General features: G+C 60.7%; 3 protein-coding genes across 3 annotated transcripts; 2 read left to right on the top strand and 1 right to left on the bottom strand.

Annotated features, from left to right (window-relative positions):
* Positions 1-4,929: 4,929 nt before the first annotated feature.
* Positions 4,930-6,335, top strand: Tmem190 (transmembrane protein 190). The gene is made up of 6 exons (XM_090321940.1): positions 4,930-5,057; positions 5,324-5,406; positions 5,496-5,531; positions 5,782-5,907; positions 5,981-6,065; positions 6,149-6,335. Exons 2-6 carry the CDS (start codon positions 5,349-5,351, stop codon positions 6,333-6,335), a joined length of 492 nt encoding a protein of 163 aa, XP_090178066.1. The 5' UTR covers positions 4,930-5,057; positions 5,324-5,348.
* An 812-nt stretch (positions 6,336-7,147) lies between these two features.
* Tmem238 (transmembrane protein 238) lies at positions 7,148-12,043 on the bottom strand. Its single transcript, XM_090322975.1, has 2 exons — positions 10,560-12,043; positions 7,148-7,250 (listed from the first exon to the last, which is right to left on the bottom strand). The coding sequence occupies exon 1, from the start codon at positions 11,079-11,081 to the stop codon at positions 10,566-10,568; it is 516 nt and encodes a 171-aa protein (XP_090179101.1). The 5' UTR covers positions 11,082-12,043; the 3' UTR covers positions 7,148-7,250; positions 10,560-10,565.
* Positions 12,044-12,046: 3 nt separating this feature from the next.
* On the top strand, positions 12,047-14,456 carry Rpl28 (ribosomal protein L28). Its single transcript, XM_090322976.1, has 5 exons — positions 12,047-12,141; positions 12,564-12,652; positions 12,755-12,878; positions 14,083-14,201; positions 14,328-14,456. The coding sequence occupies exons 2-5, from the start codon at positions 12,572-12,574 to the stop codon at positions 14,415-14,417; spliced, it is 414 nt and encodes a 137-aa protein (XP_090179102.1). The 5' UTR covers positions 12,047-12,141; positions 12,564-12,571; the 3' UTR covers positions 14,418-14,456.
* Positions 14,457-18,921: the final 4,465 nt, after the last annotated feature.

The following is an 18,921-nucleotide window of genomic DNA, read 5'->3' as shown; positions in this document are numbered from 1 at the left end:
CGGGGAGGCAAGGAGGCAGGTAGAGCCCCGACTGGGAGGCACACATGCAGGTAGAGCCCCGACGGGGAGGCACACAGGCAGGTAGAGCCCCGATGGGGAGGCAAGGAGGCAGGTAGAGCCCAGATGGGGAGGCACAGAGGCAGGTAGAGCCCAGGCGGGGAGCCACGCATGCAGGTAGAGCCCAGACGGGGAGGCAAGGAGGCAGGTAGAGCCCAGATGGGGAGGCAAGGAGGCAGGTAGAGCCCAGGCGGGGAGCCACGCAGGCAGGTAGAGCCCCGACGGGGAGCCACGCAGGCAGGTAGAGCCCCGACGGGGAGGCACGCAGGCAGGTAGAGCCCCGACGGGGAGGCACACAGGCAGGTAGAGCCCCGATGGGGAGGCAAGGAGGCAGGTAGAGCCCAGACGGGGAGGCACAGAGGCAGGTAGAGCCCAGACGGGGAGGCACGCAGGCAGGTAGAGCCCAGACGGGGAGGCACGCAGGCAGGTAGAGCCCCGACGGGGAAGCACACATGCAGGTAGAGCCCCAATGGGGAGGCACGCAGGCAGGTAGAGCCCAGACGGGGAGGCACGCAGGCAGGTAGAGCCCAGACTGGGAGGCACGGAGGCAGGTAGAGCCCAGACAGGGAGCCACGCATGCAGGCAGAGCCCAGACGGGGAGGCAAGGAGGCAGGTAGAGCCCAGACGGGGAGGCACGCATGCAGGTAGAGCCCAGACGGGGAGGCAAGGAGGCAGGTAGAGCCCAGACGGGGAGGCACGCATGCAGGTAGAGCCCAGACGGGGAGGCACACATGCAGGTAGAGCCCCAATGGGGAGGCACGCAGGCAGGTAGAGCCCCGAAGGGGAGGCAAGGAGGCAGGTAGAGCCCAGACGGGGAGGCACGGAGGCAGGCAGAGCCCAGACGAGGAGGCAAGGAGGCAGGCAGAGCCCAGACGGGGAGGCACGCAGGCAGGTAGAGCCCAGACGGGGAGGCACGCATGCAGGTAGAGTCCCGATGGGGAGGCAAGGAGGCAGGTAGAGCCCAGACGGGGAGGCACACAGGCAGGTAGAGCCCCGATGGGGAGGCAAGGAGGCAGGTAGAGCCCAGACGGGGAGGCACACAGGCAGGTAGAGCCCCGATGGGGAGGCATGGAGGCAGGTAGAGCCCAGACGGGGAGGCACAGAGGCAGGTAGAGCCCAGAGGGGGAGGCACACATGCAGGTAGAGCCCAGACGGGGAGGCACACAGACAGGTAGAGCCCCGATGGGGAGGCATGGAGGCAGGTAGAGCCCAGACGGGGAGGCTCGCAGGCAGGTAGAGCCCAGATGGGGAGCCACGCATGCAGGTAGAGCCCAGATGGGGAGGCACAGAGGCAGGCAGAGCCCAGACGGGAGGCACGCAGGCAGGTAGAGCCCAGACGGGGAGGCACAGAGGCAGGTAGAGCCCAGACGGGGAGGCACGCAGGCAGGTAGAGCCCAGGCGGGGAGGCACGCAGGCAGGTAGAGCCCAGGCGGGGAGGCACGCAGGCAGGTAGAGCCCAGGCGGGGAGACATGGAGGCAGGTAGAGCCCAGAAGCCAGTGGGCCAGGCGCTGAGGCTCGATGGCGTGGAAGGCTGAGTGGCCGCACTGCTGTGGAACAGTGAGATCCTGTCTGAAAACCCTTTCCCCAAGGCTGGGAGTGTGGCCCAGCGGTCGAGGGCTCGCCTAGCATGCATGCAGCCCTGGGTTCCATTCCTCAGCACCACACACACACACACAGAAAAAGCAGGAAGTGGTGCTGTGGCTCAAGTGGTACAGCGCTGGCCTTGGACAAAAGCAGCTCAGGGACAGCATCCCGGCCCTGAGTTCAAGCCCCAGAACGGCATAAACAGAAAGCTTTCCCCAGGCAGGCTCTGGTGGTTCATTTGTGTAATGTCAGCTACTCAGGGGGCTGAGGCCCGGAAAGCCCATTAGACTAATCTCCAAAATGAACCACTAGAAAACCAAGTGGCACTGTGGCTCAAAGTCATAGAGCTCTAGCCTTCAGCAACAAAGCTCGGGCATAGTGTCCCAGGCTCTGAGTTCAAGCCCCACAACATAAAAAACTTCCTCACAAAAGACCAAAATCAACCGAAACACCCCAAACCTAACTAAACCAAAGTCAGTATCAACAAAAGCTGAGAGAGGACCAGAGGCTGGACCAAGAGGAGAAGGAATCAGGACGTGTGGCAGAGGCAGGCAGGATTCGGGCCTGTGACCGTCAGACCCCTCTGGATCTCCGTTTCTCCCACCCCTGAGCTGCAGAGCAGAGCTCCAGGTATCACAAGGACCACCGCTTTTTTCACAGCCATGCTTTTATTCGTAATCCAGGGATACAGAGGAAGCCACTGGAGAGGGGAAACATGGGATGGTGAAGGGGTGAAATGGGGAGGCTGGACCACCCCCCCCAAAGCCAGTGCCAGGATGTTGGAGACCCGGATGAAGCCACCACACAGGGACACAGAAGTGCAAAACCCCCAGGATGTGAAGGGCAGGACTGAGCCCAGGGAGGCCAGAGCAAGCCCTGCCTGGAGGCTGCTGATCTGGCTGGTGCAAGACCCAGTGGTAGCTGGAGGGTTCTCCTTCCCTTGCTGCTGTGGCGGTGGGGGGGGGGACTGCGGGGGCCCCGGGAGACAGGGCCAGCTAGAGTGCACAGCAAGCTGAACAAGCAAAGATCCCAAGTTCAAAACCCCAGTGCACCAGAACACAGAACACCAGCACTGCATCCACTTCACACACACTCGCACACGCACGCACGCACACGCACGCACGCACAGTGGTGCAGGCAAGTGCGGTGCCATGAGTTCAAAGTTCATTTCTGACACACAAAAAAGAAAACCAACCAGGGAGGTGAGGTCAGAGGCCCACTGCGGAGGGAGGTGACCTCATCGGCTCAGGTAAGCCCCCTTGCCCCCCACATGGCCCCGTCACAGCCGCCCCACCAGGGCCCCAGAGGCCCTCCCCAGCCTACCCTCCCGCGGGGACTCCGTCCGCCTCTGCTGGTTCAGAGGGGCCTGTTTCCGGCTGAGTCAGTGTGGGGGGCCTGAGGCTGCGTCATGAGGGGAGAGCTGACGTAGCTCCCCCAGACCGGTGGTGGGGCCAGCCAAGGTGACTCAGGCCACCAGCCTGGGGGGTGGCCTGGACAGAGGGGACGTGGACTGGGCTTGTGGCCAGCCTGGGAGCAATACCAGGAAGTAAAGTGCCAGCCCCTTAACCCAGCACTCACCCCCCCACCTCCACCCCCCACCTCCTCCCTCAGGACCGGGGATCTGGACCCCAGCCTCCTCCCTCAGACCTGGGGGTCTGGGGCGCAGCATCCTTTCTCAGGACCCGGGATCTGGACCCCAGCCTCCTCCCTCAGACCTGGGGGTCTGGGGCGCAGCATCCTTTCTCAGGACCCGGGATCTGGACCCCAGCCTCCTCCCTCATACCTGGGGGTCCGGGGCTCTAGTCCTCCTCCCTCAGACCTGGGAGTCTGGACCCCAGCCCCCTCCCTCAGACCCAGGGGTCCAGAGGCCAGTTCTCTTTTACCTAGGGTTCTATTACCAGACCCTGGCCTCCTTGTCAGACCCAGCAGTCGAGACCCAGCTTCCTCTTTCAGACCCCTCCCGCCCCCTTTGGCTCTAATTCATCCGCAGCCCCCTTCTCCACTCCGGAGAGGCCAATGCTGGGCTTCCAGTTTCAGGTCCTACCAGCTCCTCACCGTAGGAGTCTGGGGTGGGACTTGAACTCCTTGCCACCAGCTGCACCCAGTAGCTGAGAACCACAGACCGGGCCTCCTGGCCCCCCTAGGGACATGAGCCACAAGTGAGGCAGGAATCCCATGAGATGGCAGAAGAGGGCAGAGACAGACAGACCACAAAGACCCAGAATGAGAAGACGGATGCAGGAAAAGACAAGAGGGAGGCTGAGTGGGGGGTTCCGGGGACAACCTGGGCTTGCCAGTGGGGTCTGGCCGGTGTGTTGGCCCCTGGGTGAGGTGGCAAATGGCTGGGTGTGATGTCAGCAAGACCCAGGCTGTGTGTGTCCGTCTGTCTGTCCCTGGGGGGTCCTGTCTGGCCTCTGGGGGGTGACGGGGCCGATCGGCCACAGAGGCAACCCAAACCTGTCATTAGCGGTGAGGGCTTTGACGGTGCCCCCCCCCAACCCCTCCTTGATCCCTGAGGAATCCAGGGAATTGGGAAGCTGGTCCAGATGGTGTGGACACAGGAAATACACAGCCAGCTGCCTGTACTCAGCCTCAAGCCCTCTGACCCCCACCCCGGGCCCCCTGCCAAGCCCCTCCAACCTGTGTCATCTCTGACGGAGTCGAGCCGGCACCCTCTCCATGTTTACAGGAGCCTGGGTGTGAGGAGGAGTCAGACTCACAAGTACTGGCCTTGGACCCGGGGATGCAGACCCCAGCCTCCTCCCTCAGACGTGGAGGTCCAGGCCCAGCCTCCTCCCTCAGACCCAGGAGTCCAGACCCAGCCTCCTCCCTCAGACCCGGGGGTCCAGGCCCAGCTTCTTCTCTCAAACCTGGGGCTCCAGACCCAGCCTCCTCCCTCAGACCCAGGAGTCCAGACCCAGCCTCCTCCCTCAGACCCAGGGGTCCAGGCCCAGCTTCTTCTCTCAGACCTGGGGCTCCAGACCCAGCCTCCCCCCTCAGACGTGGGGGTCCAGAGCCAAAGCCTAGCTGCCTCTGGGAATGGGGAGTATTGGCGTTGCCCAAACCCATCTGGCTGGCTGTCTTCTTGGGAGGACCTCCCCCCCCCCATGCAAAACCACCCCAGACACTCCAGCTTGTCTCCCCTTTCTGGGACCTGGGCTCCCTCCCCTAGGCCCCCAATGTCCTATCCTCCTGCTCCTCTCCTGGTTGCTGGGGAAACCACCTTCCCTAACAATGGGGCTCAGTGAGACCCCACATGTCCCAGGAGACCCCTCCCGCTAGTTGCTAAGGGGAAAGACCCCAGCTCTGAGGTCCCCCAAGACTGCCATCAGAGGGGGCCTCTGCAGGCAGCAAGTCAGGAAGGAAAAGCCCTGGGGGAAGTCTCCTCTGGGGGAGAAGTCTCCGGAGCTCTCTGGTCTGGCTGGCTCTGGGGGTACAGGGGAGGGGGGAGACCCTCCTGCCCCCTCACTTCCAAAGGAGCCTCCACAGCCAGGCCCATGCCACCGTGTCCAGCGTGGGTGCTCACAGCCAGCTCCTAGACTGGACATGAGCAGGCTGGAGGAGCGCCCCTCCAGTCCTCAAGGGGGGACCCCTAGCAACAGAACTCAGAACCCTGGGGCTGGAGCCGGGGCGGGGCCCAGCTGTTGCTGGGGTGATGTCCCTCACGGCCTCTCTCCACAGAGGCCCAGGGGCCTGGGGAGGCAGCATGGTGGGCTCTGGGATCCCAGCGTTGGGCCTTCTCCTGCTGGTGCAGGGCTCAGTAGGTGAGGGGACTGTCACAGACATTGGGGGGCTGGGGAAGGGGCCCCCTTGATTCCAGACAGCCCCTAATACCACCTCTTGTCTCCCACAGATGCGAACGGAATCCAAGGATTCTTCTATCCATGGAGTGAGCGGGAACTGAAATCCTGGAGTCTCCAGGAATGGGGAGCCCGGATTAGACTTAGGGTTCTGAGAAGATGAGGAGGCTGGGGCCTGGACCCTTAGGCCTGAGGGGGGGAAGGGGGGCTGGGGCCTGGACCTAGGGGACTAGGGGAGGAGGGACTTGGCCTGGACCTCTAGGGCCTCCATGGAGCAGCCCTGCAGCCAGGCCTTGGGGGGCCAGGCCTGTGATGAAGCCCCCACTGTGGCCACCCCAGGCTGTGAGGGAGATGTGTGGGACCGAGAGAGCTGCGGGGGCCAGGCAGCCATTGAGAACCCCAATCTCTGCCTGCGGCTGCGGTGCTGCTACCGAGATGGCGTCTGTTACCACCAGCGGCCCGACGGTGAGTGTCGGGGCGCAGGGCCTGTGTGGGATGGGGCCGCCTGGGGAGTCCACAACCTCCTTCCTCTGTGCAGAGAATATGCGCCGGAAGCACATGTGGGCCCTGGGCTGGACCTGCGGCGGTCTGCTCTTCCTCATCTGCTGCATCTGCTTGTTCTGGTGAGCGGGCGGGCGGGCGGCTGGCCTGGCTGTCCCATGGGGCTGGGCAGCTGGCCCCCCGCTGAGTCTGTCCCTCCCGCCAGGTGGGCCCGGCGCAAGGATATGCTGCACCTCCCGAAGTTTCTGAAGGGCCGATGCCGCCTGTCGCGGCCGGGCTCACTGCTGTCTAAGAAGACATCGGGGCAGCCCACCGAGGCGGGGGATGCCTCTGCGGGCACTGAAGGGGAAGGGACAGGGGGAGAGGAGACAGAAGGGGGGGAGGAAGACTAGGGGGAGCCCCAGGGGAGCCCTTTAATACAGATATGGAATACAGATGTGCGTCTCTTTCCATTTTTGGCAGTACTGGAGCTCCCTTGAGCTCCAGCCTTGCTGGTTTGGCAGGCTGTCCGCCTGAGCCATGCCTCCAGCTTTTTGTCCTCATTTATCAGGTGAGATCTCACTGTTTTGCCCAGTTCTGACTTCTCATCCCTCTCACACATCTGGGGAGACAGGCATGCACCACAGCCATGTTTTGTTGTTGTTAAAAATAGGAAAAGGGGGGCGGGATGTGTCTTTCCGTCCTGGTTGGCCCTGAGCTGTGACCCTCATGATTCTCGCCACCGGGAGCGGCCGTGATGACAGGAGTAGCCCATTGTGCCTGGTCTAGACGTGCATGTCTTTGCTGGGAAGCGTGGGGGGGGCTGGCAGCTGAGGGTGCACACAAGGTTTAGTGTATACCCTAGCCTGCTCGGTAACCCTGGAGCAGAATGGAGGCTAGAAGGTGAGGCAGGGAGGCCTGCAATGAGAGAATTCTGAGGTGAGTGCAGAGAGGAGCTGGAAGGAGCTGGGTTTTGGTGCCTCTTCAGCAGGGGGCGCCACTGAGTGACTCCTCAATCCTCCCTCCCCCCCCACAACTGTGGGGAGCTGGGGCAAGGCCTGTGCTCCACGAGTGCCATCCCAGTAAACCAATCTAGCCTGTCCCTGCATCTGCTGGGCTGGGCAGAGGGGCACCCGTGGGAAACTGGTCCCTGGGCCCCCAAGACCATTTGGGGCCTCCACTCTCACCCCACCAGTGTCCCTGTCCCAGAGAGTCAAGCAGCGTCTAAGGCAAAGTCGTTTATCCAGTAGGGGCAGAGGGAGAACACGGGCGTCCTGGTGGTCGTGGGCGTCACCACGTCTCAGCTGGCTCCTGACTGGAGAGGACATCTGCAAAGAGGGAGGGCGGCATCAGTGACGGCTCAGGATCTACCACCAGTCTACCCATCCACCCCTGCTCTGGCCAGCAGAGGGGAGGAGGCAGAGGCCCTAGCTCTCAACCACTCTCCTGTCCTGTACCTTCCTGACAGAGCCAGGAAGAGACCGAGCTAGAACATGCCTGTCCAAGTTCTTTGTTATGTGCATGCCTTGAACTCAGGGCCTTGCATGCTTGCTTGTTCATGACTGGTGTTTTACCACTTGAACAATGCCTTCAATCCAGCATTTTGCCAATTAATTGCAGATGGAATCTGCAGGACTTTTCCACTTGGGCTGCTTTCAGACCTCCAGACCTCTCTGGAGTAAATAGGATTATAGTTGTGAACCACTGGGACCCTAGACATGAGTCTGACTTTCCTATCCAGGCTGGCTTCAAACTGTGATCCTTAGATCTCAGTCCTCAAGCTAGGATTGCAGTCATAAGCAACCAACACCCAGCCTTTTCCTTTGGCAGTACTGGGGTGTGAACTCAGCATTTCACACCTGCTGAGCAAGCGCTCCACTGCCAAGCCATGTTCCTTGGCTCTGGCTGTTTGTGCAGGAACTTGAGCTTGAATTGAGGGCCTGGGCACTGTCCCTCGGGCTTCTGGGGTTAGGGACGAGTCTCACAGAACTGACATGTAGAAGGCTTCCTGACAGGCACATGCTACTGTGACCACCCAGCTGCTTCTGTTGAGAATGGTTTTATTTTTTTGCCTTGGGCTGGTCTGGAGCTACCATACTCCTGATCTTCACTTTCTGGGATTACAAATGTGAGGTACTGATTCCTTTTTTCTTGTTGGTTGTGGGTCTTGAACTCTAGGCCTGGGTGCCTGTCCCTGAGCTCATTAGCTCAAGGCTAGTGCGCTACTGCTTTGAGCCAAGGTGCCACTTCTGGTTTTCTGGTGGTAAATTGGGGATAAGAGTCTCATAGACTCTTGTGCCTGGGCTGGCTCCAGAGCCTCTCAACCTCCTGAGTAGTTAAGAAGACAGGCGAGAGCCATCAGCACCTGGCTGGTTTGTTTCTTAGAGACAGACTCTTGCCCTGTAGCTCAGCTACAACTCTGAACATAATCTGGGCTGGCTTTGAACTCCAGAGCCTCCTGCCTCCACCTCCCCAGGGCTGGGATTACAGGCCTGTCTCACCACACCCCTTATTTCCTTCTGAGCAGGCTCAGCTCACGTCAGTTTGGCTGGAGGCCCTTGTGAATAGTCCAAGCAGTGGAGTCCACCCAGCTGGGGCAGACGTGCAGGCGTGTGGGCAATGTCAGGGATTCTCAAGGCTAATTGTAACTACAGATGAGACACCGTTCACTCATGCTTCACCTATACATAGAGTTGTCCATCCCTTCTTAAGCCAGCTTATTCATTGAACCACAGAAATGGGACAGTGTGAAAGTGACTGCTTCCTAAGTTCTCACAAAGAGCAGGACACATTTAGAATCACTTTGAGCCAGACACCCACACCTGTCATTCCAGCACTCAGAAGGCTGAGGCTGGAGGGTCATGAGATTGAGGCCAGCCTGGTCTATGAAGTATCTCAAAAGAAACCCAACCTACCAATCAACCAGATGCTATTGCTCTTCTCTTCTCTTTTAGCCAGTCAGGACTTGAACTCAGGGCCTGGGCATTCTCCCTGTGCTCTTTTGCTCAAGGCAAGTGCTCTATTACTTGAGAGAGAGCTCCACTTCTGATTTTCTGGTAGTTACTTGGAGATGAGAGTCTCATGGAGGGATTGAGGATTCAGTTCAATGGAAGAGCAATTGCCTGGCAAAACCCTGAGTTTGGTCCTCGGCTCTGGAGAAAAAAAAATCAGGCACCAGTGGCTCACACCTCTAATCCTAACTACTCAGGAGGCTGAGATCTGAGGATGGCAGTTCAAAGCCAGCCCAGGCAGGAAACTCCTTGAGACTCTTATCTCCAAAAAACTACCAAAAAAAGAAAAAGTCAGAAGTGGTACTGGAGCTCAAGTGGTACAGTGCTAGCCTTGAGCACAAAGAGGCTCAAGGGCAGTACCTAGACCCCAGGACCAGCAAGGAAAAAAAAATGTATCAAGGACCATGGACTTTCCTGCCTGGATTGGCTTTGAACCAGGCTCCTTAGATTTCAGCCTCTTGAGTAGTTAGGGTTTTAGGCATGGGCCTTCAGTGCTTAGCTACACTATCATTCTTTTTTTCCTGTGGATCCTGGGACTTGAAGTCTGCCCTGAGTTCTTCAGCTCAAGGCTACTGCCTTACCCCTTGAACAATAGCACCACTTCTGGTTTTCTGGTTGTTAATTGGAAATGAGTCTCACAGACTTTAATGCCCAGGCTGGCTTTGAACTGTGATCCTCAGATCTCAGCCTGAGTAGCTAGGATTATAGGCATGAGCTAAAGTGCCTGGCCTACACTATCATTCTTGATGCTTAAGATCAAAGTTAATTTATCATGAAGAAAAAATGTCTTAGGGTTTAATTTTTGCCAGTCCTAGGGCTTGAACTCAGGGCCTGGGCTCTGTCCCTGAGCTGCTTTTGCTCAAGATTATCATTCTACCACTTGAGCCACAGTGCCACTTTTGGCTTTTTCTGTATATGTGGTACTGAGGAATCGGACTTAGGGCTTCATTTCATGCATGCTAGGCAAGCACTCTACCCCTAAGCAACATTCCCAGGCCCAGAATTCTTTTTTTTTTTTTTTTTTATTCCAGTCCTGGGCTTGAGCTCAGGGCCTGAGCACTGTGCTTGAACTTTCTCAAGGCTAGAGCTCTACCACTTGAGCCTCAGCACCACTTCTGGCTTTTTCCTATGTATGTGGTACTGAGGAATTGAACCTACCTAGGTCTTCGTGCATGCTAGGCAAGCACTCTACCACTAGGCCAAACTCCCAGCCCCTAGAATTTAATTATTTTATAGACCTCCGGTGGAAAATGCATTCAGTCACTCACCCACCCAAATGTTCACCTATCTTCTTATCCACACAACCAAGTCAACCGACCACTCACCCATCCAGACATCCACACACACAACAAACCTACCCACCCATCTGGTATCCACTCATGGCCACCTCTCAACCAAAGTACCCACTCACCATCCCATCCGTCCATCAACCATCCTGCTCCCTCATCTCTCTCCCCACCAACCACCTACCAAGTCATCGGCCCTCGCCCTGTTTCCTCATCTACTCACTGACCTGCCCCCTGCCTGTTGGCCAGTGTCAGGCCCAGAGAGAGCAGAGGCTCCGGTCCGCCGCTCCCCGGGTCCCCCGCTCCCCGGGTCCCTCCCCCCAGCCCTCCCAGCCCTCACCTGCGGTCACTCGTTGCCGGCGCCCGCCGCCCCGGGCCCGGCCTCGAGCGTGGCGAGCTGCAGGCGCACGCGGCGGGCGGCGGGCGGCGGGGGCGCGCGGGCGGCGCGGCGCGCGGCGCGGGGCCCGGGCGCGGCGCGGGGCCCGGCGGCCGGGGCCGACCAGCGGCGGGACAGCTTGCGCGCCAGGCGGGCGAGCGCCGAGGGCCGCAGGCCGTAGTCGCGCTCCAGCTCCTGGCGCGAGATCTCGATGTTGCCCGTGTACCAGAGGATCCAGCCCAGCAGGCTCATGAACACCAGCAGCGCGCCCGAGTAGATCAGCAGGTCGCCGAAGTCGCGGCCGCGCACCTGCAGCTGCGCGAACACGCCGGTCAGCAGGGCCGCCATGCCCGCCACGTCCAGCGCCACGGCCAGCAGCAGCGCCACGCGGCAGCGGCCCAGGCCGGCCGCCGGGCCGGGCGCCTTAGCCGGCGCGGGCGCGGCTCCCGCCGGGGACGCCTGCGGGGCACCCGCGGCCGCCGCCATGGCCCCGTCCTGGCCCTGTCCTGGCCCCTCGGCCGCCGCGCTGGCCGGCGGCTCCGGCGGGGCGTCCTGGGGTGCGGCCGCCCGGGGCGGGGTCAGGACGCAGGCAGGTGTGCCCGGCGCCCGCCCGTCCGGTCACCTGAGCCGCGGCGCGCACAGCCCCGCCCGGGTGCCCGGGCTGGGATGCCGAGTCCTGGGCCGGGGCAGCCGGGCACAGATCCCGTCACCCAAACGGAAAGCCGGGGCGTTTACGGCCAAAATGGGCGCCGGCCCGGGGCTGCCCACGTCCACCCCCCCCCCCGCCCCGGGCGCTCGGGAGCCGAGGTCCTTCCCCTCGAGCGTCCATCAGTCCCCGGGCCTCCGGGCGTCGTGGCGGCACGACGGGTCGGCCGTGGACGGTGTGTGACGAGCCGGGAGGTCCGGCGTTTCCCCAGAACTAGGGGCCCAGGGGTGGGCAGGGGCAGGAGCGGCCCTGCCCGCGGGGAGTCGGGCCCCGGGCGCAGTCCCCGCGTGCAGGCGTCCCCGGAGGAGGCGGCCCTCCCCGGGCTGGGCCCGACTTCGGGGAACCGGATCCCGAGGCCCGCGGGGAGGGCTCGCCGGCAGCGGCGGGCGGGGGGCAGCGAGGCCCGGGAAGAGGCTGCGGCCACGGCGGGTAACTAAGGCTCGCGGCTCCGGACAGTTGGGGGAAGTTCAACTCGGCCGGGACTCGCCAACCGCCGAGAGGCGCCCGGGATCGGCCGAGCCCTTCCGACCAGGCCCGAGGCCGGCAGAGGCGGCGAGGGCGAACGCCCGGGAGACGCCCGAGCGCGGCGAGGCGTCGGCGGACGCTGCCGCCGAGCGCTGCCGAAGGGTGGCGGGGGCGCCCGAAGACCTCCGAGCGGCCCGGGCCGGCGGGGACAGCCAGACGCGGCCGAGCTGCCTCGGGGCCGGGCGCCGCCGGAGGGGGGCGGGCCGGCGGCGGCGGGACCCGCCCACAGCGGAAGCGGAAATGCGTGTCGGCGTTAAAGCTTCGCCACGCCCCCCGCCGGCCTCTTTCCGTCTCCGGCCGCCGCGTCGTGAGGAGGTGAGCGCGCGCCCTCGACGCTCGGCCCGCGCTCGCCCCGGCCCCTCGGCCCTCGCCCCGGCCCCTCGGCCCTCGGCCCGCCGCCCGCGCTCGCCCCGGCCCCTCGGCCCTCGCCCCGGCCCCTCGGCCCTCGGCCAGCGCTCGCCCCGGCCCCTCGGCCCTTGCCCCGGCCCCTCGGCCCTCGCCCCGGCCCCTCGGCCCTCGGCCCTCGCCGGGCAGCGCCTCCCGCGCCTCCTCCGCCTTGGCGGCGCAGCTCCCCACCCGCAGCCCGGGGTTTCGCGTCGTCCCGGGTCCTCGCTCCTTCGCGGCCGCCCCGCCGGAGCCCCAGGCCTGCTCCCCGCGTCCCCCGCTGCCCAGGGGCCCAGGCGCAGCCCGGCGCCGGCCGCCCCTGCGCCCTCCCCCACGTGCTCCTTTCTCCGCAGCCGCCATCATGTCTGCGCATCTGCAATGGATGGTCGTGAGGAACTGCTCCAGCTTCCTCATCAAGAGGAACAAGCAGACGTATAGCACCGTGAGTAGGGCCCGAGCGCGCGAGGACAGGGTCTTGGGGGTCCCAGGAAGGGACCCACGCGCGTCTCCTCGGGGCTCAGGTCCTCCTCTGCCTCGTTCACAGGAGCCCAATAACCTCAAGGCCCGCAACTCCTTCCGGTACAACGGGCTGATCCATCGCAAGACCGTGGGTGTGGAGCCCGCCGCCGACGGCAAAGGGGTCGTGGTGGTCATGAAACGGAGATCTGGTGAGCCGAGCCTCCGTCCGGGCACCGTGAGCCTTTACCTCCCCTGGAGGCTCTCACACCAAGTCGTGTTAGCTGTAACTGCTCAGCTCGGAGGGAAACGGCCGAGCTCCCTTCCCGTGTGAAGAGGATGGGCTGGGCAGGAGGCAGCTCTTCTCCCCGCACACACACCACACACACCTTCAACTGCCCCCTGGAAGGACAGGGCTGTTTTGGACCTCACGGACAGTAACCATCACATTTGCTGTCTCCAAGTTTTTTTTTTTTCCAAAGAATCCGAGGCAATGGTGGGTTAGTGGTAGAGCGATGTGCTGCTTCCCTAGCATGCAAGAAGCCTTGGGCTCCATTCCTCAATACCAGTTGAACAGAAAACCAGAAAAGTGACTGCATCAAGTGGTAGAGCACTGTTCCTGAGCCAAAGCAACTCAGGGACAGTGCCCAGGCCTTGAAGTCATTCCCTTTGGTTGGGAGGCCTGGTTTCTGCTCTCATGCAGGGCCCAGGTCCTGTTCATTGACAGCCACATTCGGCTGAGCTGGAGGGAGGTTATCCACCCTTCTCCAGCAGCCAGCGCCTTGCCCTGGGAACCCTGAATGCTGGGCCCCCGAGAGCCTTTCTAAGGTTAAGAGAAGCTCTGGTCTTGATCCTCATGATGACTTCTTGGGGAAAGAAATTCCAGGAGTACGCGATGCTATCTGGGGCTTTGTCACCTCTGCTCTGATGTCAGACCCTGACTGACTCCCTAAGTCCCTGTCAGGATCTGACTGGGGCAGACTGAGTTGGTGGCCCAGGATTGGGAGTTGGAAGGAAGGTGTTAGTTGCTCCTTTCCCTGGGGCTGATCCTCTCTTGAACCCTGCTCAGCCCAGCAGGGTGTTTTACACCATTTGTACATCTTTTGCCTTTTCATAATTTAGGATTGTTCTAGGCTGGATATCTTCAGTTTGGGGTCATGATTAGAACAACTGCTAACAAGTGTGACCTTGTCTGCCGGTGGTATAATTGAGCTAGTGAGGATGGGATGGGCATGGGTGCCTGAAAACCCGTAAGCGTTTGCTGAGTGGATGGGCTGGGCCAGGCCAGGAGTCAGGTTACTGGCCATGCCCTGTCTCCACTCCCAGGCTGCTCAGGTTTCTGGGGTAAGAACGTCGCAACTACCTGGGAGTGCTCTGAAGGCCTGGTCCAGTGATGCTTGGTCTCCCCTACACTAGGTCAGCGGAAGCCAGCTACATCCTATGTGCGAACCACCATCAACAAGAACGCACGGGCCACCCTCAGCAGCATCAGGCACATGATCCGAAAGAACAAGTACCGCCCAGACCTGCGCATGGTGAGTGTGGGCTCTGGGTCCGGGGGACGGGGCCAGGAGCCAGCGGGGCTGGGCTCCCCCAGGTGGGGCCCAGGCAATGGCTTTGGGGATTTGAGTTGAGCACCTTTCGCTGTCCCCTTTCCGCAGGCTGCCATCCGCAGGGCCAGTGCCATTCTTCGCAGCCAGAAGCCTGTGGTGGTGAAGAGGAAGCGGACTCGCCCCACTAAGAGCTCCTGAGCCCTATACCCCAGATGCAATAAAGAGTCTCGCTCCTCAGCTTAACGTGTTGTTTGTTCAGCAGACATCTGGGAAGGGGGTTCGGACACCTTTTTTCCACAAAAGGCTTGATGACATGTCAACTTGTTTTCTTCTTGCCAGTCTTGGGGCTTGAACTCAAGGCCTGGGTACTGTTGCTGAGCTGTTTGTCTCAAGGCTAGCACCCTACCACTTGAGCCACTGTGGCACTTCCAGCTTTTGTGTATGTGCTACTGAGGCATTGAACCCATTGTGTCATGCATACTAAGTAAGCACTCTCATCCAAAAGCTTTTTGGTCTAGCCGGGTGCAGTGAATCACACCTGTAATCCTACCTACTCGGGAGGCTGAGATCTCAGGATCATGGTTCAAAGCCAATCTGGGCACTAAAAAATGGGAAGTGGGGCTGTGTTTTAAGGGTAGGGTGGTAGCCTTGAGCTGAAAAGCTCAAGGACAGTGCTCAGGTCCAGAGGTCAAACCCATGACCCACAAACAAAAAAATCAAGGGCTTTGGCCTCAGTGCCAGCTAGTGGGCAGAGGGCCCACCAAAGTGAAGTGAGGCAGAGACGGGCAGTTGAGGGTTGGGGGCTGCTGTCTCCGCCTAAGACATTGGTCAATCCCAGGGTTCCACTGGAACCTGGCTCAGGTATCTGAAAGAACCCTGAGGCTGGGGTAAATGGTGCTGTGGGTTTCAACCCACACCACTGCCTGGCCACCTTCCACAGGGCTGCCCAAGCAATAGAGCCCCCAGGAAATGGTGTGAAAGGTTTTGTGTGTAATTCCAAAACCGAGTCATTCCTTTCAGAATGTTTCATCACTGCTCTCCCAATGTACATTTCACATAGACTGGTCTGTGTGACTGCACTGTGTCTTCCATGCTTGTGTATGGGAGTGCAGTAAGCCTTTGGGAGAACAGGTGTACGACTTCCCAGTGTTGCCCTGCACCCAGTGGGTGGCTCTCCTGCCCTTCCATCTGTGTGAGGTACTCAAGAGTTGCTGACCTACCCCCGTGTGCTCCTGAGGTAGGCCGTCAGTCAGTCTTGACAAGACACACATAAGCCATAGGAAACTGGATGTCAGGCACTTAAATTTCAGTCTGAATCCAACATGGAGCAAACAGCAACAGGTGTTACAGAGCTATGGAACTTGTGACTTCACAACGAATGACCAACAAACCACAAAATGTCAAGTGTTTCCCTTGGGGGCACCCACAGTTACCTGCCTGTCTGGGACCAAGCAAGGCTGCTTGGAGATGGCGAGTATAGAAAGGGAAGGCTGTGATTCTCACAGGACAGGACCCCTTGTAATGACAGGCAGAGCAGTGGCTCTGTGGTAGAGCACAACATTTGAGCTGAAGAGCTCTCAGAGGCAGCGCCCAGGCCCTGAGTTCAAGTCCCATGACCCACCAAAACAACAACAAAAAACATTGCTTTTCCAACTTTATTTAGAAAAACAAATCCAGGTTCCAGTGCCCCCCAAGCCCTCCCCCAGCCCAGCCATAATTTAAATAACTTAGAGACAGAGTGGGAGGGAAGGAACAGGTGGGGGAAGAACAGGTGGGGTGGGAAGAGCCCACTACAGCCTCCTTAGCGCCCGCTTCTTGTCCGTCTTTTTCTTGGCAGCCAGCTTCTTATCTCTCTCGCCTGCATGCTTCTTAGCCATGGGGCCATCCGCTCCTCCGGGAATAATGCTGTACTCAGTGGGGGAGGCTGTAGTGCCAGTGGCCAGGGCCCGGCCGCCATCAGGCCTTCCACTGCTGTGCCCACTTGCACCACCGTGGATTTCTGTGAGCAGACGGGCCCGGGCCGCGTACTCGTCGTAGTTTTCCAGGAGCAGCCGGCCAGCCTCCTCGTTGAGCGCAGACTCAGGGTTAGGGTGGATCAGCAGGCACTTGATGGTCTGTGAAAAGTCAAGGAGACCAAAACCTGCAGCACTCTGCAGCACGCAAGCCTGGATCTTTACTGCTGGGCAGAGCTCGACAGCCCACCAGCCAACAGGAGGACCTCAGCCAACAAGCCACCCCAGAGAAAATGCAACAGGAAGGAGGGAGGTATGATTTGAGGTCCGTCTACGGCAGTGCGCCTAAGGAAACCTCAACTCCGTCTTCCCTGCCATCCCCTAGAGGCTCAGAGCCTCTGGGCCACACCACGGGACACCAGTGCTGACCACCAAAAATGCCTCCGACAATGCCAATGTCCCTGGGGAAGCAAAACCACCTGCTGGCCACTGGTCTCTGCCTAACAGCAGCATCTGTCCAGTATTTTCCAGGAAAGTTGGGAACCTAGGTGAACATCCACTGGATAAAGTATTGAGAACAGAGCTCTGGGCACCCTGTGCGCCAGGTAAGCAGTACTCTACCGCCTGTAGACTGGGTATCAAGAGGAGAAACGGGCTCATCGCAGCCCCAGGAGGGGTGCGCTCACTCACCAGCAGCACATGCCGGATGCCCAGCTCGGCGGTCCAGTCCCTCTTGAGCACATTGACGCAGATCTCGCCGTTGGCGCCCACGTTGGGGTGGAAGATCTTCGTCAGGAAGTAGCCCTTCGGTGGAGAGGCGGGGAAGTCCTTCCCCAGCAGGAGTTTCATGCGGAACAAGCCTCCGGCATACGGGGTCCCCTCTGTGGTGGAGGAAGACAAGAACCCAGAGTCCTGCAGAGCCCGAAGTCCTCCACAGCCTGGTAGGCGTGGGTCTCAGGGAATGGGCAGGCCCCGGCCTGCAGCCCCACCTGTCCTCCACGGAGGGATGCCTATTTTCTTTTCTTTTTTGTGGGTCTTGAACTCAGCCTGGGCCACTGTCCCTCAACTCTTCAGCTCCAGCCCACCGCCCTACCCTTGAGCCAAGCCCCACTTCCCATGTTCTAGAGTCTCAGGTCCTTTTCTGCCTTTGAACCTTGATCCTCAGATTTCAGCCTCCTGACTATCCAGGAATACAGGTGTGAGCCACCGCGCCGCGAGATGCCCACTTTCTATTCCCAGCACTACTCAAGTACGTGCCATTTCCAGGAAGTGGCAATCAAGGGTCCATTTACCTCAAATGAGCACAGGGTCCTGCTGACTCATGTTCTTCAACACTATCCACCTGTTGGCAGCCCTCTAGTCACCAACTTTCTTGGACCCTAAGGTGTGGGCACCGTGGCGGTCACGCTCACCACCTTTCCCAAATCTGGGCCGCCAGAAGCCTGCTCAGCAGCCCTCCAGGCCCTCTCCACCTGACCCTGCATCTAAGGCACTGTGAGAACTACCAGAGTGACTTCAGCACCGCTCTAACTTCTTCCCACCTTCCCTCGAGGCTCAAGCCCGTGGATATCCTGTATTATTCTGGTGGCTACTTCCAGCTGTTGATGCCAAGCACCCAAGTTCCTCAGCCTGGCAATCTTGGGGCTTCCTGGAGTTTTGCCTTCCTGTCTCCTGGGTCCTACGTGACTCAAACGTCTACACAGCAAGAGGTGAAGCTCTACAGCTGTCACTTGAACCCCACCTCGCTCCTTCCTTCTTTCACGCTTCATTAGCAGCACCTTAGTTGACTAGAAATTCAGGTGATGACTGTTCACATAAAACTAAATTCTCGGTTGTATGGCAAAATACAATCACATACAACACTTTCACCGCCAGCTGCAACCCCTACAATACCATCCGTGTGGCACCACGTCCCAGGGCTCCTGACTGACTCCCAGGAGGGGTTTTGAGATCTCGGGCTGGCCCCACCCTCCAGGACTTTGATAAGGCTATTCCCAACCGCCTGGGCTCTTCTCCCACTCCCACTTAATTCCTCCTTATCTCCAGGTGCAGAGGCCACACCTGAGATCCTCACTCCAGCCCAGGTAAGATTGGCGGTAGCCTTTTCTACGGGAACTCCTCACACCTAACGGCACAACGTGAGGGAGGAGCGCGCAGGGCCCGGCTCCTCAGAGGGGGGCCGGGTTGCCCAGTTGTCGGGTGAGCCACACTCACCAGGGCCCTCGATGGTGACCTGCAGATCCGTGAGGTCCTCCTCGTTGGGGAAGACTTTGATGCCATCAGGAGGGTCTGCGGTCAGGGTGGTCACCTCCTTGTACACCAGGCGGATGATGTGGGGAGGCAGGTTCTCGACGTTGGAGTTCTGGGCAGGGGCGGGAAGCGAGGTGAGCGGCGGGCAGACGTGGCTCCGCCCTAGGCCGGGCCCTCAGGCTGGCGGGCCTCCGAGGGGGGCTCTGGGGAGGCTCGACCCCCCCGTCCTCCAGGCAGCCCGCGGCAGGCCCGCGGCCTAGCCCGTCCCCGCCTCCCGCCGCGCCGCGTCCACACGAGCCTCCACACCTCGGCTCCGGGGTGGAAATGGCGACGGGGCGTGCAGCGCCCGGTAACGCCCACGGGCGGGCCGAGAGGCGCCGGGAGCCGAGCCCGGACGCCGCGGGCCTCGCCCGGCCCGGGCCCTGCGGGCCTCCGCCGCCTCCTCCCGGGGCCCCCGACCGCCCCTGGGGCCCGGCGCCCCGCTCACCATGGCTGCGGCC

The sequence above is a fragment of the Megascapheus bottae genome, chromosome 31, assembly GCF_031878675.1.
Source record: "Megascapheus bottae isolate mThoBot1 chromosome 31, mThoBot2.hap1, whole genome shotgun sequence".
Classification (NCBI taxonomy): Eukaryota; Metazoa; Chordata; class Mammalia; order Rodentia; family Geomyidae; genus Megascapheus; species Megascapheus bottae.
Note: the sequence above shows the minus strand (reverse complement) of the source record. Positions and strands in the feature narration are given on the sequence as shown.